Genomic DNA, 17,639 nt, shown 5'->3' with positions numbered 1-17,639 from the left:
AGCCCAACCTTGTAAGCAGGCCTTTCAAAAATATTGCAGTCAGGCTTGTTAGGCTAACTCGCACTTTAAAAAAAAAGAAGAAGAAGAGAAAGGTTGGTCAACAAGGGAAGCAAAGAAAAAGGAGACCCTGGGACATAAATAATAGCCATCTGCATTTTAACGTTATCCAAAAGCAAGAGCATCATGGCCAAAGATCCAGAAAGCCATATTTGCAGTGTAGATAAATGGCTCAAGCTGCCTTATCTAAAGAATGCTTCTTAATATCATTCAACTTCCTCTCTTTGCTTTGATTGCAAGAAATTGCTAATTTACTTTATTTGATTTTTTAATATTAATATTATATTCACAAAGTCAAAAAATCAAAACTTTGAAAAAGGCTTATATGATATCTCTTTATCCCTCCTAGTCTCAATTCACTCAGTTATTCTCTCTTTATGGGTAATCACTGTTGACTGTTTCTTGTTTATCCTTCTAGAAATTTTTTTAAATGTATATATAAGCCAAAATAAATACATAGTTTTAATCTTCTTAGCTATATAAATGGTAATAACATGCTATATACACAACTGTTCTGTAGCTCACTTTGTTTTTACTTAATGAGAAATATTGGAGGGGTGCCTGGGTGGCTCAGTCAGTTAAGCGGCCAGCTGTTGATTTTGCCTCAAGTCATGATCTCAGGGTCATGAGACTGAGCCCCTTGTTACTTTCGCGCGCGCTCTCTCTCTCTCAAAATAAAAGTTGGAGATCTTTCCATATCCTTTCATAAAGAACTTCTTGGTTCTTTTTTTTTTATTAGCTGCATAGTATCCCATTGTATGGTTGTGCCAGAATTTATTTTACCATTTTACCAATCCCTTGTTGCTGGTCATTTGCTTGTTTCTAGTCTTTACTGACAGTGCCGCAAGGAGTAACTTAGGGCTTAATGTTATTCACAGGTTTGAGAATATATTGGTAGCATAAATTTTTAGTTGTAGAATTCCTGTGTTAATGGAATATGCATTTGCATTTAATAAATACTGCCAAATTATCTTCTAAAGAATTTGTTCCTATTTATACTCCTATCATCTACATGTGAGTATTTGTTTCTCCATATTCTTGTCAATAATGTATATTCCCAAACTTATGGAAATTTTGCTAAACTGGCAGGTTAAAAAGTGATATTGTAGTGTAGCTTTGATTTTATTTCTCTTATTATCAATAAGGTTGATCTTCTTTTGATGTATTTGAGCCAGTTGTATTCCCTTTTCTGTGAATTCCTGTTATCTTCTGCCCATTTTTCTATTGGATGAGTAGTCTTTTTCTTATGGATTAGGAGAAGCTCTTTCTATAATAAGGATATTAATCTTTGTAGTGTGCCTTGCAGATATTTTCCCCAGTTCATTTCACTTTTGGTTTAGTTTATGCTGTATTTTACAATGCACAAGACTTTGATATTGTAACTGGGCTTATTAATCTTCTTTTTTAAAATTTATTTATTTATTTTTAGCAATCTCTATACCCAAACATTGGGCTTGAATTTATGACCCCAAGATCAAGTGTTGCTTGCTCTTCCAGCTGAGCCAGCCAGGCACCCCTGGGTTTATTAATTTTAATCATAATAGTTAGGAAGATCTTCTAAGTAATAAAACAAAGAACCCTTATTTTCTTTCAGCACTTTTATAGTTTAAATTTTTTTTACATTTAAATCTTTGATATATTTGGAATTATCAAGTGTGTGGTGCAAAGTATGGAGCCAACTTTTTTCTAGATAGCTATCTAGTTTTTTCCCAATGGAAAAAATTTTTCCTACTTTTTAAAAAATTCTATTCATTTATTTTAAGTAATCTCTACACCTAATGTGTGACTTGAACTCAAGACCCTGAGATCAAGAGTTGCATGCATTTCCAACTAAGTCAGCCACTCACTCCAAATTTTCCTGCTTCCTAATTTGAACTATCATCTTTATTATTAACATTTAAGTCCTATGTGTTTTGGGGTTTAATTTTGGACTCTCTGTTCTCTTCCATTGGTCTTCTGCCTATTCTTAATGCCAGTGCCACATATTTTTAGTTACTGAGGCTTTAAAGTATGTTTCAGTGTCTCGTGAATCTAGTTCCCTCTCTTTGTTCTTCTTTTTCAGAGTTTTCCTGGCTAATCTACTTTTTCCATATGAACTTTAGAATTATTTTTTTCAGTTGCAGGAAAAAAATATCTGTGGCCATTTTTATTGAGGTTGGTTCAAATTTTAATAAATTAGTGTAATGATATCTTTAGAATAGATTTCTCTATAAGAACATATTGTGTCTTTACATCCTTTAGAGAAAGGAAATCCTTAATCAGACAGAGTGTTCCAGTTTGAGTGTCAGATTTAATTCTCACTATAAATTAACATATTGACATTCTGGTTTTATACATCATTCTGTGTGAGCAGTTAATTTGATTCACAGTGAGAAATGGTTGCAATCTTCTCTGATTACTCCCCAATAAGTCAGGACTTAGAGCCTGTGGGGCTGAGAGCCAGATTCTAGACCTTGGAAAATCCAAGTAAATATTAGTGTATATTGCCCAATGAGATGGCCTCTTGGCAGACAGCCAGATGACCTCTCCCTGTAACATTGCGACTATATATATGCCTTTATTTTAAAATCAATAGTTTACTTTTCATGAACTTCACCATGTTAAGAAAGTCTATTATGCATGGTAATTATACATGGATGGCAGTCTCTTCACCTGTTACTGATATTTCTGCATCTGCTTATGAGTAAAAGGCCCTATATACACTAATGACATGCTTTGGAAAATTACTATCTTTGATCAAATCTAATGAAAGTTTTAAATTCTTATATGTTACAGAATTTCACAAACTTATTTGGACAGCCACTAGTCTGCTTGCTTTCTCCTACAGCATATCCAAAAGCTTTACAAGGTATGTTGTCATTACCTGTTATATCCACAGGTTGCAAATAAACACTGTTTACATTTTAAATAATACTGATCTTTGTCTCCCCACCTATAATGATCACATGTGGATTTATAGTGTTTAATGTGGCAGGTGTCAATCTGAAATAAACCGAGAAGTCTTGCAACAACTAGATTTCTTTAATGTGCTACCATTAGGTCTTGAGATAATTCTAAAAGAAATGATAAATCATCCCTGAGGAAAAAGGTATTTTTTGGTCTCTTACAGTTGGGGAACTCATGATTTGTGAATTTTAAAATTTGTTTTGCAGGTGTTTTGTTTTTGTTTTGGTTTTGGTGTGCTTGTTGTCATTCATATAGCATGATTTCCTGTATCTCTGGCTACATATTTTAGGCATCTTTTAAGACTCTGTTCTAGAAAACTTCTCAGCCTATGCCTAAGTGTTAGGATAACCTTACTGGCACAACTTAAAGGGTTTCTTTTATTCATATTTTTACCTTGTTGTAGTTTTTAAATAAAAGAACCTCTCTCCAGTGTGCCAGGGAGACAGTGTGTCAGTGTTCCGGCTGTTTCTCAGATGGCTGAGAAATGAAAGACTCTGCCTTTAATAATATGTCATTGATAAGCAACATGTAAAATCGAACTCTAACTCCCAGTCATTAAGCTAGGTAAAAACTAAACAAACCTTAACACTGTCTTAGCAGTACTTGTCACTGTTTCACTATCTCCCTGACTGTGAATAGTGCTGGTGTCTCTCTGTGGGAGATGGCATTTTACTGCTACTTCCCAGCCAGAAGTCCTGTCTGCTGACATAGTTTGACACAGGAAGTGATGGTCAGCATTTGAAAGCCTGAGAGAAGCTGGAGACTTTTCACCGTTGTTTTAAGGTAAGTTTTGCTACTTAACAGGGAAAAATATGTAGAAATATTAAGTTCATGTATCCAAAAGTCAAATTACTAAGGGATAGAACTTACCTTCAAACAACGGTAAAATTCTCCTGCTTTGAGGACTTTATTAACCTGTTTTCTGTCATTTCTGGAGAAATTAACCCCTGCCAAAGACTGAAGAGTACTTTCTGCTGTCAATTTGTCTTGTCAAGATGCAGCTTTATTTAAAATTGCATGATCTAATGGGTTCATACCAACATAATTTGTTCCAAAAGGCTTTATTGCATAGAGGGTTAAAAACACAGACCCTGGAGGCAAACTGATTGAGTTAGAATCCTGACTCAAGCACTGACTAGCTGTGTGACCTTGGGAAATTACGTAGCCATTCTGTGCCTCAGTTTCTTTCCTATCCAATGGAGAAAATAATAGTACCTCCTCGTTGAATAATTCTGGGTGTATAGTAAGTATTCAGTATGTGCTATCATTTTTTTAAATGGTCATTATTATTAATGCTGGTTATTGTAATATATGTCCTTAATGTTTTTTAGTCCAGTATCATATCTCTTTGCTAGAAATCTTAGACCTCTAATCCCTTAAATGTGGCCCATGTGGGCACAAAACTAGCAGATATCCAAGTATTTGAGGGAGGCCTAATTAGGTTCCTGCACCTCTGGTATCTAAAGTCTCCAGTTCTCCCTTGAACCACAAGTTACATCATCTATACAACAAACATTTATACAGCATTTACTTATCAGATACTGTGCTGGGCACTGGAGATAACACTGAACAAATACAGCATGTTCCTCACAGAGCCACATGTCTAGCTGAAGAGATAGACAACCTAGGAGGCATTTCTTGTGGGTGCTATTAGTGTTTCATAGGAGGAAGCACAAGCAGCCCATAAGAGGACCTCCTAAGCAGCCCTTGCGGGTGAAGAAAATGGATAAAAAGATGTCAAAATAAAGTTGAAGGATATATAGAATTATATGGAGCTGGGACATGGTTAACAAGCATGTTCTAGCAGAGTAATAGCATGTGAGCCCAGATATAAGAGCTCTGTGATGAGAGAGTATATGGAACATTTTTTTATGATTTTCTTTTTAAGTAATCTTTATCCAGAATGGGGCTCAGACTCACAACCCCAAGATTAAGAGTCACATGCTTTACCCACTGGGCCAGCCAAGTGCCCCAGTTTATGAAATATTTAGAGAAGTTAAAGTATTTCCTGCTAGTGAAAGGATAGGGTGTGGGATTGTGTGACTGAATCATGAAAAACCTTTTAGGATTTGTGAAGAGAGTTCAATGGAGGATAGTGGGGTGCCATCAAAAGATTGTGAACAGAAGAGCATTCATTATCCTTGTGGAGAATGACTTGAAGAAGAGCACTGATGGAAATAGGGAGATGGCAGCAGTGACCAGAGCTAGGTCACCTGTGGTGGCTTCAAAAGATAGTAAGCCCAGAGAGCCAACAGGATTTGGTGATGGATTGGATATGAAGGAATAAGGGAGAGGAAGGAGGCAGGGGTGGACTTCCAGATTTCTGGCTAAGATGCTGGTAGAAATGTTGGTACTGGATAAGCACATTTGTAGAGAACAAAAGGGGGAAGAATTTGCTTTCAATTTCTGACATGATGGGTTTGAGGTACCTTTGAAACTTAGATTGAATATTGTAGTCTAGAGCAATTCTGTTCAATAGAAAGGTAATATAAGTCACAGGTCATTTTAAATTTTCTAGTTGTCATATTAAAAAAGTTTAACAGGTGAGGCACTTGGGTGGCTCAGTGGTTGAGAATCTGTCTTCGGCTCAGGTCATGATCCCAGGGTCCTGGGATTGAGTTGCACATCAGGCTCCAAACAGGGAGTCTGCTTCTCCCTCTGCCTATGTGCCTCTGTGTGTGTGTGTCTCTCATGAATAAATAAATAAAATCTTTTTTACAAAAAAGTTTAACAGATGAAGTTAATATATCTTTTTGTCCTGAGGCTTTGAAATCCCACATGTATTTTATATTTCACAGTGCACCTCAGTTTGGACCAATCACTTTTTTCTTTAAGATTTAATTTTATTTATTTATTTTTAATTTTTTTTTACAGATTTTATTTATTTATTCATAAGAGACAGAGAGAGAGAGGCAGAAACACAGGCAGAGGGAGAAGCAGGCTCCATGCAGGAGTCTGATGCAAGACTCGATCCTGGGACTCCAGGACCACGCCCCAGGCCGAAGGCAGGTGCTAAACCGCTGAGCCACTCAAAGATCCCCAAGATTTTATTATTTGACACACAGAGAGAGCACAAGCAGGGGGAGCAGCAGGAAGAGGGAGAGAGAGAAGCAGGCTTCCCATTGAGCAGGCAGCCCTGATGCGGGGCTCCATCCCAGGACCCTGGGATCATGACCTAAGCTAAAGGTAGACACTTAACTGACTGAGCCACTGAGGTGCCCCTGGATCAGTTACATTTAAGTGTCCAGTAGCTGCAGTAAGACAGTGCAGTTCTATACCTCAGTCTAGGCTGCAGATAAGAGAACTGGGACTCAGTAGGCATATAAGTGATAACTGAAATTATGGGAGTAGGTGAGATCAGCAAAAAGTTTACTAAGCTCTGTCTTAAGTTTGTTCAAGAAAGCATTGTACCTGGGATGTTTTTTGTAGTTCCATGCAGAATCTACTTTATTGGCTTATGGTTTAATGATATAGCTTTAATTTTATTCATTTTTATTTTTAAAAAATATTCCTCAAATGCATCTCTTATCTTTTGCAAAACTGTTGTCTATATATATAACATGTTTGTTATTACAGATCAATCTCAACGAGGTAGCCTCTTCACTCTCTTTTTGAACAATCCTCTAATGGCCTTCCTATTTGTCTCTGGATTGTCAAGCATGCGCAGAGGTCTTTGGGAAAAGTGTCAAGAATATCTTCGAAAAATCAACCGTGATATTGCCCAGCTACTGACCCATTCACGTTCAATAGGTACCCTACTAATCTAACTGCACACTTAACATAAGATGATGGTTTTATATTGTTGAAATTGTTTGAATTTTTAAAGGTATTTGTTGAAGGCAGGAAACTTGAGAAGGTTCTCCTGAACTTTCTTCCCTTTTGAAATGTGTTTTTCTGTTAAGCATCTTTTTACTGTCATCTTTCTCCTCTTTACAGATCAAGCATTTCTCCAGTTTTTTGGAGATGAGTTTCTTCGCTTGCTTCTTACAAGATTTATCTTTTGTTCAGCCACCATGAGGATGCACAAGATTTTTCGGGTAGGCAAAGAATATTAAAGACCAATTAAAAAAAAAAAAAAGACCAATTTTACCATTATAGGTATTTAGGAGTCATGTATTATACTTTATTAAATATACCGTATTAAATAAAATTTGAGTAGATCCAATACAGTGTTTACAAATGATTATGTAATGTATAAAGATGACCCATACAAGGCATATCTGAATACTTAACACCCAATTTAAGAAGTAGAATATTTTTGGGCAGCCCTGGTGGCTCAGTGGTTTAGCGCTGCCTTCAGCCCAGGGCCTGATCCTGGGGATCCAGGATCGAGTCCCATGTCAGGTTCCCTGCATGGAGCCTGCTTCTCCGTCTGCCTGTGTCTCTGCCTCTCTCTCTATGTGTGTGTCTCTCATGAATAAATAAAATCTTAAAAAAAAAAAAAAAAAAAAAGAAGTAGAACATTTTCATTACCTTTTAGGCCTTCACAGATCCTGTCTTTCAAATGAAATTAAAATTATGAATTTTATAATTATCGTTCATTTTCTTTATAGCTTTGCCACATGTATTTGTATTCTTACGCAACATGTTGATGGATCTATATTATATGTATTCTTCTATGGCCTGCTTTTTTTTTCCACCTACAATTATATTCCTGAGATTGAGCCAAGTTGATGACAACTGTAGCTTTTATCCATTTGTTTTCACTGCACTCTAGGATTCCATTGTTTAGGGTGCCTGGGTGGCTCAGGCAGTTAAGCATCTACCTTTGGCTCAGGTCACGATCTCAGGGTCCTGGGATGGAGCCCAGCATCAGGCTCCCTGCTCAGTGGGGAGCCTACTTCTTCCTCTGCCCCTCTCCCTGCTCCTGCTCTCTTTCTCTCTCAAATAAATAAAATCTTTAAAAAAAAAAAGTTTCCATTGTTTGACTATTTATCAAAAATTCCTTGTCCATTCTACTGATAATGGAGATTTAGATTTTCAGTTTTTTATTATTATAAACAATACAACTGTGATATCTTCTATCAGTTACGTGGTACACATGTATAAAATTTTTTATGGGGAATATATGTAAAAATGGAATGTGAGGTCAGATTATCAAAGCATCTTCAACTTTCCTAGGTTTTACAAAGTGTATTAATTTACACTCACTAGTGGTGTGTAAGAGTTACTCTTGCTCTAATCCTCACCAGCACTTGTTGCAGTCTTACTTTATATTGTGTGACTCTAATGTGTATACAGTGATGTCCATTGTGGTTTTGATTTTTATTTCTGAGATTGCTTTTAGATTGAACAACTTTTCATGTCTTATTGTATGCTCCTGTTTGTGAAGAGTATGTTCAAATCTTTTGTCTATTCTGCTCTTAAGTGGTTTGTTTTTTCTGTGAATTCATATAACCACATAACACTGTTTACTGAGGTCTTAAAAATTTTAGACATTATATTTTTCATTTCTGTAAGTAACATTTGGTTCTTTTTCAAATATGCCTGAACATTTTTTTTAAAGATTTCATTTATTTATTTGAGGGCAGGGGGAGCAGAAGGAAAGGGAAAGGGAAAGAATCTCCAGCAGATGCTGCCCTGAGCATGACCCAGAGGTCATGACCTGAGCTGAAACCAAGAGTCAGTTGCTTAACCAAATGAGCTACCCAGGCACCCCATGCCTGCACATTTATAAGTCTCTTGCAACTTTTAGTTTAAAAATACAATATTTTTTCCATTTTGTTATGGCAATTTTAAATATTAAAAAATTGAATAGTGAATATCCATATATACTCAAGCTAGATTCTGCAGCTAACATTTTGATTTATTTGCTTTGGTATATTTGTCCATATCCATTTCCTCTTTCCATTCATCAGTTTATCTCATTTTTGTGATGCATTTTGAAATAAATGATGGGCATCAATAGACTTTACCCCTCAAACTTCATCATGCATATAAATAATGTGCATATACACTTCTTTTTTTATTTTTTTATTATTTTATTATTTTTTATTTTTTTTAAGATTTATTTATTTATGATAGACATAGAGAGAGAGAGAGGCAGAGACACAGGAGGAGGGAGAAGCAGGCTCCATGCCGGGAGCCCGATGCGGGACTCAATTCTGGGACTCCAGGATCGTGCCCTGGGCCAAAGGCAGGCACCAAACCGCTGAGCCACCCAGGGATCACCCACACTTCTTTTTTTTTAATGTAAAGTTCATATACAGTGAAGTGCACAAAACTAACATGTGCCATTAGGTGAGTTTTGACAAATACATTCACATGTGAACTCAAAGCAATCAAGTTTTACAACATAACATCATTCCAGAAAATTCTCTCTACACCCTTTCCCAGTTAGTCCAGTGCCCATTACCCCAGAGGCGATGCTTTTTTTATTTTCTTCACTATAGCTTGATTTCGCCTATTTATGAAGTAGCTCATTCCTCTTTATTACTAAATAGTAGTCCATTGTCTGAATATACCAGAGTTTATTTAGGCTTTCTCCTTTTGATGAACACCTGGACAGTTTTAACTTTTTGACTACTATAAATAAAGTGGCTGTGAACATTCTTGTACAAGTCTGCTCAGACATATGTTTTGTATTTTCTTGGTCATAGGGTAGGTATGTGTTTAGTTTTATTTGAAGCTTCCAGACTTTTTCTCAGAGTATTTGGACCATTTTATGTTTCCAGCAACAGTGTATAAAAGTTTCTCTAGGGATCCCTGGGTGGTGCAGCGGTTTGGCGCCTGCCTTTGGCCCAGGGCGTGATCCTGGAGACCCGGGATCGAATCCCACGTCGGGCTCCCGGTGCATGGAGCCTGCTTCTCCCTCTGCCTGTGTCTCTGCCTCTCTCTCTCTCTCTGTGTGACTATCATAAATAAATAAAAATTAAAAAAAATAAAAGCTCATTTCTTTAAAAAAAAAAAAAGAAGTTTCTCTATATCCTTGCCAACATTTGACGTTGTCAGTCTTAAATTTCAACCATTTTTGTGAATTATTTTTTAAAGATTTTATGTATTTCAGGGCAGCCTAGGTGGCTCAGCAGTTTAGTGCCGCCTTCAGCCCAGGGTGTGATCCTGGAGATCCAGGATCAAGTCCCACGTCAGGCTCCCTGTATGGAGCCTGCTTCTCCCTCTGCCTGTGTCTCTGGCTTTCTCTCTGTGTCTCTCATGAATAAACAAACAAACAAACAAATAAATAAATAAATAGAGCAGCCCTGGTGGCTTAGCGGTTTAGCGCCGCCTTCAGTCCAGGGCATGATCCTGGGCTCCCTGCATGGAGCCTGTTTCTCCCTCTGCCTGTGTGTCTGCCTCTCTCTCTCTGTCTCTCATGAGTAAATAAATAAAATCTTAAAAAAAAAAAAAAAAAGTAAATAAATAAATATCTTTAAAAAAAAGATTTTATGTATTTCAGAGAGCACGCATGAGAAGGGGGAGGGATAGAGGGAGAAGCAGACTCCCCACTGAGCAGGGAACCCAACGTGGGGCTCAGTCCCAGGACTCTGGGATCATGACCCGACCCAAGCCAACCTGAAAGCAGATGCCCAACTGACTGAGCTACCCAGGTACCTCGTTTTTGTGAACTTACAGTGGTATCTCATTGTAGTACAATATGTATTTCAGTGAATAATGTGGACATCTTTTCATGTGCTTATCAGCTATATTTTATTGGATTCTATGGCTTGCCTTTTTCTTGAACAGTAGCTTTTGTATTTTTGATGATGTTTTGGGATGCCTGGGTGACTCAGCAGTTGAACCTCTGCCTTTGGCTCAGGGCATAATCCCAGAGTCTCAGGATCGAATCCCACGTCAGGCTTCCTGCACAGAGCCTGCTTCTTGCTTCTCCCTTTGCCTATCTACCTCTCTCTATTTCTCTTGTGAATAAATAAATAAAATCTTTCTTAAAAAATTATTTTTGATGAAGTTTCAGCTAACCAGTTTTTTTCTCTTGTGGTTTGTGTTTTATCCAAGAAATGTTCACCTATTCCAAAGTCACAAAAATTCTTTTCAAGTTTTCTTCTAGAAGTTTTATAGCTTTAGCTTTTGTACATTCAGGTCTATGATACATTTTGAGTTATTTTTGTTTATAGTGTAAGATAAGGGTCAATAGTTTTTTCTTTCATATGGGTATGAAATTAGTATTACTGAAATGATTATCCTTTTCTCATTGAATTACTTTTGTAATGTTTTTGAAAATCTGTCAATCATATACGTATAGAGATATTTCTGGACTCTAAATTCTGTTCCAGTGTCCAGTGGCATTTTTCTCCAATACATTGATTATTCCAATTTTACAATAAGTCTTAAAATACTGTAGTATGAGTCCTACTAAAATTTAAGTGTTTGGGTTATTCTAGACCCTTTGCATAATTATGTAAAATGTAGCATCAGCTTCACATTTTGATTGAGATTGCATCTAATCTATGTAACCAATCTGTGGATAATTATAATAATATTGAGTCTTCCAATCAATGACTATGATGTGTATTTACGCATTTATTTAGGTCTTCAGTTTCTCTCAGTAATGTTTTGTGGCTCTCATCATATATGTTTTATATGTATCTTAATAAATTTATTCCACAGTATTTCAAGTTCAGAAACGCATTATAACTAGAATTGTATTTTTTATTTCATTTTCCAATCATGTGTTGCTAATACACAGAAATACTGGTGTTTTTTATTTTTATTTTTTTTATATTGGTGTTTTTTAAATTGACCTTGTTTCCTTGCAGTCTTGCAAGGAAATTGAAATATTAGTTCTATTTGCTTTTTTATACATTCCTTAATATTTTGTAGATATATTATCCTGTCATTTTCAAACAAAAATAGTTTTACTTCTTTCTTTCCCATCTGTATGCCTTTTATTTTGGTAGAGTTTTGTTTGTTTGTTTTTGGCTTTTGTGCTTTATTTCAAAGTTAGGTCTTCTGGTAAAACATTGAATAGAAGTAGTAAGAGTAGATATCCTTGCCTTGTTCCGGATTTTCAGGGAAAATTACTTAGTGCTTTATCATAGATTAGATGTTGATTGTTAGTTTTTCATAGATCCCTGTTTCAGGTTGATTGAGCTCCCTTCCATTCCTAATCTGCTGAGATGTTTTTTGATCAGGAATAGGTATAGAAGAGTGTTGATTACTTTTTCTTCATTAATTGATCAAATACATATTCTGTTAACATGGTGAATAGCATTGGTTGATTTTTCTAACACTTAAGTTCAACCTTAAATATCTCGGTTAATCGTATTTTGTGGTCGCTTATTATCCTTTTGCATTTCTGGGTTCAATTTGCTAGTATTTCCTTATGGATCTTTGCATCTTTTGTTATGAATGAGTACAGGACTTAGTTTTCTATTTTTGCAATGTCTCTGTGTGGTTTTGTTATCAGGGTATTACTGACTTCATAAATAGAGTTGGATATGTTTCATTCTTTTCTATTTCTTAAAGTTTCTTTAGGTTTGGTATTATTTCTTCCTTGAAAGGTTGATAGTATTCACCAGTGAAGCCATCTAGACCTGCAGTTTTCCTTTATGGAAGGTTTTAAATTATAAATTCAATTTCAGAGGCTTTTCATGTTTTCTTGTTTCAGAGGCTTTTCATGTTTTTCTTTTTTTAGATTTATTTATTTATTTATTTATTTATTTATTTATTTATTTATTTATTTATTTATTTATTTATGATAGACTTAGAGAGAGAGAGAGAGAGGCAGAGACACAGGAGGAGGGAGAAGCAGGCTCCATGGGGGACTCGATCCCGGGACTCCAGGATCGTGCCCCGGGCCAAAGGCAGGCGCTAAACCGCTGAGCCACCCAGGGATCCCCTGTTTTCTGTTTTTCTTAGTCAATTTTGATTGTGTCTTACAAGTTCATTTATTTAATTTATAATATTGTTTATAATATTCCATTATCCTTTAAATCCATATAGGATCTCTAGTAATATTTTATGCCTTATATGGGTAATATTTCCTGTCTTGTTTTTTTCTTTTTCAGTCTAGCTAAAAGTTTATTAATCTTAGTGATCTTTCCAAATGAACAACTTTTGCTTTTTTTTATATAAGAATATAGTACATAATACATATACATATACATATACATATAAAATGTGTTAATCAGCTCTCTATGTTATCAGTAAGGTTTTCCAGTCAACAGTAGGCTCTTAGTTAATTTTGGGGAGTCCAAAGTTACATATGGATTCTTTTTATTTTTTTAAGATTTTATTTTTAAATAATCTCTACACTCAACGTGGGGCTCAGACTTACAGTCCCAAGATCAAGAGTCACATGCTGGGATCCCTGGGTGGCGCAGCGGTTTAGCGCCTGCCTTTGGCCCAGGGCGCGATCCTGGAGACCCGGGATCGAATCCCACATCGGGCTCCCTGTGCATGGAGCCTGCTTCTCCCTCTGCCTGTGTCTCTGCCTCTCTCTCTCTCTCTCTGTGTGACTATCATAAATAAATAAAAATTAAAAAAAAAAAAAAAAGAGTCACATGCTCCACTAAGTCAGCCAGGCGCCCAATATGTAGACGTTCAACTATGCTGGGGCTGGCACTCCAAACCCCTCTCCCCTGCATTGTTCAAAGGTCAACTGTACTTTGATTTTTTTTTAAGATTATTTATTTATTTATTCATGAGAGACACAGAGAGAAAGAGGCAGAGACACAGGCAGAGGGAGAAGCAGGCTTCATGCAGGGAGCCCGACGTGGGACTCGATCCCTGGACTCCAGGATCACGCCCTGGACCGAAGGCAGGCGCTAAACCACTGAGCCACCCAGGGATCCCCTGTACTTTGATTTTAATTTGCTCTTTGAACTTCTATATTTTTAAACTTAGACCTAACAACTTTTTTCTCTTCTAATATAAGCACTTACCTTTTAAGCACTGCCTTAGTTGTATGATTTAAATAATTTTAAATTTATTTAAGATTCTTTCTCTCTCTCTCTCTCCCCCTCTGCCCCTTGCTGACCTCACGCTTTCTCCCTCTCCCTCTCTCTCTGTAAAAAAAAAAAAGAGGAGTTATGGATAAATGTCAGTTTGTTAAATTTGTTACTGAACTCTTTTAAGCAGTGTCCTTTAAGTCTTCTCTATTCTTACTGATTTTCTGTCTGTTTGCTCTATCCCTGGCAGAGGAGTATTTAAACCTATAATTATTATTGTAAATTGGTTAGTTTCTCATTTCAGTTCTGTTTTTTCTTTACACATTTTGAAGCTGTTATCAAGTTCATACGTTACTTAAAATTGTTTTATCTTTTCATTGAAATTACCCATTCATTTATGAAATGTCTGCTATGCATGGCAATATTCTTTGATCTGCAGTCTGTTTGGTTGCTGTTTTCTTTTGGTTTGTGTTTTCATGGCAAATCTTTCTTCATCCTTTCACTTTTTTACCTATGGCTCTCTTTATATTTAAAGTAGATGTCTTGGGGCACCTGGTTGGCTCAGTCGGATAAGCATCTGCCTTCGGCTCAGGACATTGATCCCAGAGTTCTGGAATCAAGCACTGTGTGGGGCTTTCTGCCCAGGGGGAAATCTGCTTCTCCATCTCCCTCTGCTGCTCCCTCCACTCATGCCCCCCACCCCAAACAAATAAACAAAATCTTTTAAAAATTAGAAAAAAAAAGTGGATTTATTTTCAAAGCATTAGTTACGTACTTTTTTTTTCTATTTAGTTTGCCAATCTCATTTGATATTTTTAGTATCGAATTGTTTATATTAAATGTAATTTTTAACATAGTTTGATTTAAATATACTATTATTTGTTATCTATTTGTCCTGGCAGTGGTTGTACTTTTATCTTTCTCTACTGCTTTCATCTTCAATTGAATTAACTGAGGTTTGGTTTTGTTTTAAAACTTTATTTTTTTACTTTTTAAAATTAAAAAAAATTTTAAGGTTTTATTTATTTGAGAGAGAGCACATGTGCATGAGCAGAGGGAGGGGCAGAAGGAGAAGCAGATCCCTCCCGCCCCCCAGCAGGGAGCCTGATGAAGGGCTCAATCCTAGGACTCTGGGAACATGAACTGAGCCAAAGGCGGACGCTTAACCAACTGAGCCACCCAGGCTCCCCTCGAATTTTACTTAACAACACTATTGGGATGCCTGGGTGGCTCAGCAGCTGAGCATCTGCCTCTGGCTCAGGGCATGGTCCCAGGATCCTGGGATTGAGTCCCACATCAGGCTTTTTGCACGGAGCCTGCTTCTCCCTCTGCCTATGTCTCTCTGCCTTTCTCTTTGTCTCTCATGAATAAATAAATAAAATCTTAAAAAAAAAACAAAACTACTATTGATTTACTTCTATCTGTTGTTTACTTTTTAATATAACTTCACATTTAATATAATTGTCTTCTAACAATATACTTCCATATTCTCCCTTCCAACTATGTACATTTGACTTTTATATATAAGTATATACTAAATGATACTTTGTGGTTAACATAGCATTAAACAATCAATGATCTTTTAAAAACTTTTTTTAAATGATAGGGTGCCGGGCAGCCCAGGTGGCTTAGCGGTTTAGCGCTGCCTTCAGCCCAGGGCCTGATCCTGGAGACCCGGGATCGAGTCCCACGTCAGGCTCCCTGCATGGAGCCTGCTTCTCCCTCTGCCTGTGTCTCTGCCTCTCTCTCTCTCTCTCTCTCCCTCTCTCTCTCTCTCTCTGTCTCTCTCTCATGAATAAATAAATAAAATCTTAAAAAAAAAAAAAGATAGGGTGCCTGAGTGGCTCATTTGGTTAAGTGTCTGCCTTTGACTCAGGTCATGATCTCAGGGTCCTGGAATCAAGCCCTACATCAAGTTGCATGCTCAGTGGGAAGCCTGCTTCTCCCTCTCCCTCTGCACCTGCCACCTCTTGTGTTCTCTCTCTTGCTCTCTATCTCAAAAAAATAAAATCTTTAAAAAAATTTTTTTTAGGATTTGGGATACAGAGGGAGAGAGGCACAGACACATGCAGAGGGAGAAAAGCAGGCTCCATGCAGGGAGCCCGACGTGGGACTGGATCCCAAGTCTCTAGGATCAGGCGCTGGGCTGAAGGCGGCGTTAAACCGCTGAGCCACCCAGCTGCCCTAAAAAATATTTTTAAATGAGAAAAAATCAAATATATTTACCATTTCTGGCATTCCTTATTTCTTCCTGTATTTAATTTTCCGTCTGCTTTAATTTTTCTTCTATAGAATAGAATTTCCTTTATCATTTCTTATAATGCAAATCTGGTGGTGCTTAATTCTTTCATTATTTATTTCTCTGAAACAGTCTTTATTTCATTCTGATTTTTTTTTTTTGAATCGTAGTTTATTTAGGAATATGTTCTTTTGTATCTAAATATTTGGGTTAGGGCAGCCCGGGTGGCTCAGTGGTTGAGCGTCTGCCTTCAGCCCAGGGCGTGGTCCTGGAGACCCGGGATTGGGTCCTGCGTCAGGCTGCCTGCGTGGAGCCTGCTTTTCCCTCTGCCTGTCTCTCTCTCTCTCTCTCTGTGTCTCTCATGAATAAATAAATAAAATCGTTTTATATATATATATATATATATATATATATATATATTTGAATTATTGGGGCACGTGGGAGGTTCAGCCTGTTGAGTGTCCAACTCTTGATTTTTGGCTCAGGATATAATCTCAGGGTTGTGAGATCGAGCCACCCATTGGGCTCTGTGTTCATCTCAGAGTCTGCTTAAAATTCTCTTCTCTGTCTCCATATGCTCCTCACTCCTCTCATATAATAAATATTTTTTAAAATAATAATAAACATTTGAGTTATCTTTATCTTACTGGTTTCTAAGTTAATTCCTTTGTGGTCAGATAATATACCTTGTATGGATTGAGTCCTTTTAAGTTATTGAGACATGTTGTCTATCATGATAAATGTTCCATGGACACTTGTTTTAGACATATATGCTGCTACTATCATACCATCAGATGAAGAGTTCTATAAATGTCTGTTAGATCACCTTGGTTTATAATGTTGTTGATCATGGCTTTTAATCTTTACCGATTTTCAGAATCCTTATTCTATCACTTATTGCAATGTGTAGTGTGTCTTTTCATTTTTCTCTGGGTATTTTTAAGATTTTTCTCTTCATATTATTTCCTATAATTTGATTATGATATACATTAATAAGGTTTTTTTCTTTCTTTCTTTCTCTTTTTAATTGGGGTTCATTGATCATCCTGGATCTATAGAATAATTTTGGAATATTTTGGAATACTTTTGGCCATTTTTGTTCAAGTATTTTTCTTCCTTCATTCTCTCTGGAATATAGTTCCATGCATATTAGACAGTCTTTTTTTTTTTTTTTTTAAGATTTTATTCATCCATTCATGAGAGACACACAGAGAGAGGCAGAGACACAGTCAGAGGGAGAAGCAGGCCTCTGCAGGGAGCCCAATGTAGGACTCCATCCCAGGACTCCAGGATCACGCCCTGGGCCAAAGGCAGGCGCCAAACCACTGAGCTACCCAGGCTCCCTAGACAGTCTGTTGTTAACCTGCACATCGCTTCATGTGCTGTTCATTTTTCTAAAGTCTTTTTCTTTCTTTCTGTTTTGGTTTCTATTGCTATGTCTTCAAGTTCACTGATGTTTTCTTGCACAGTGTCTAATATGCTGTTAATCCTATCCAGTTAGTTTTTCATTTCAGGAATTATATTCTCATCTCTAGAAATTCTTTTTGGTT

The 17,639-nt window shown here is 36.8% G+C and overlaps 1 protein-coding gene across 7 annotated transcripts in view; it reads left to right on the top strand.

Moving 5' to 3' along the window:
- The window catches only part of SCAI (suppressor of cancer cell invasion), a 164,539-nt gene that overhangs the window by 136,028 nt on the left and 10,872 nt on the right, over nt 1–17,639 (top strand). For 4 of the 7 annotated variants that reach the window (XM_072777899.1, XM_072777896.1, XM_072777898.1 and 1 more), the window contains 3 exons: nt 2,833–2,905; nt 6,580–6,753; nt 6,940–7,040. In XM_072777899.1, the coding sequence (XP_072634000.1) occupies nt 2,833–2,905; nt 6,580–6,753; nt 6,940–7,040 (348 nt within the window). Of the gene's footprint in view, nt 1–2,832; nt 2,906–3,642; nt 3,787–6,579; nt 6,754–6,939; nt 7,041–17,639 lie in introns of those variants that run through there. The other 3 variants (XR_012008287.1, XR_012008286.1, XR_012008285.1) reach the window with 3 other exon arrangements.

The sequence above is a fragment of the Canis lupus genome, chromosome 16 (genome assembly GCF_048164855.1).
Source record: "Canis lupus baileyi chromosome 16, mCanLup2.hap1, whole genome shotgun sequence".
In the NCBI taxonomy this organism is placed as follows: domain Eukaryota; kingdom Metazoa; phylum Chordata; class Mammalia; order Carnivora; family Canidae; genus Canis; species Canis lupus.
The sequence above is the reverse complement of the archived record's forward strand: the minus strand, read 5'-3'. Positions and strand labels throughout refer to the sequence as shown.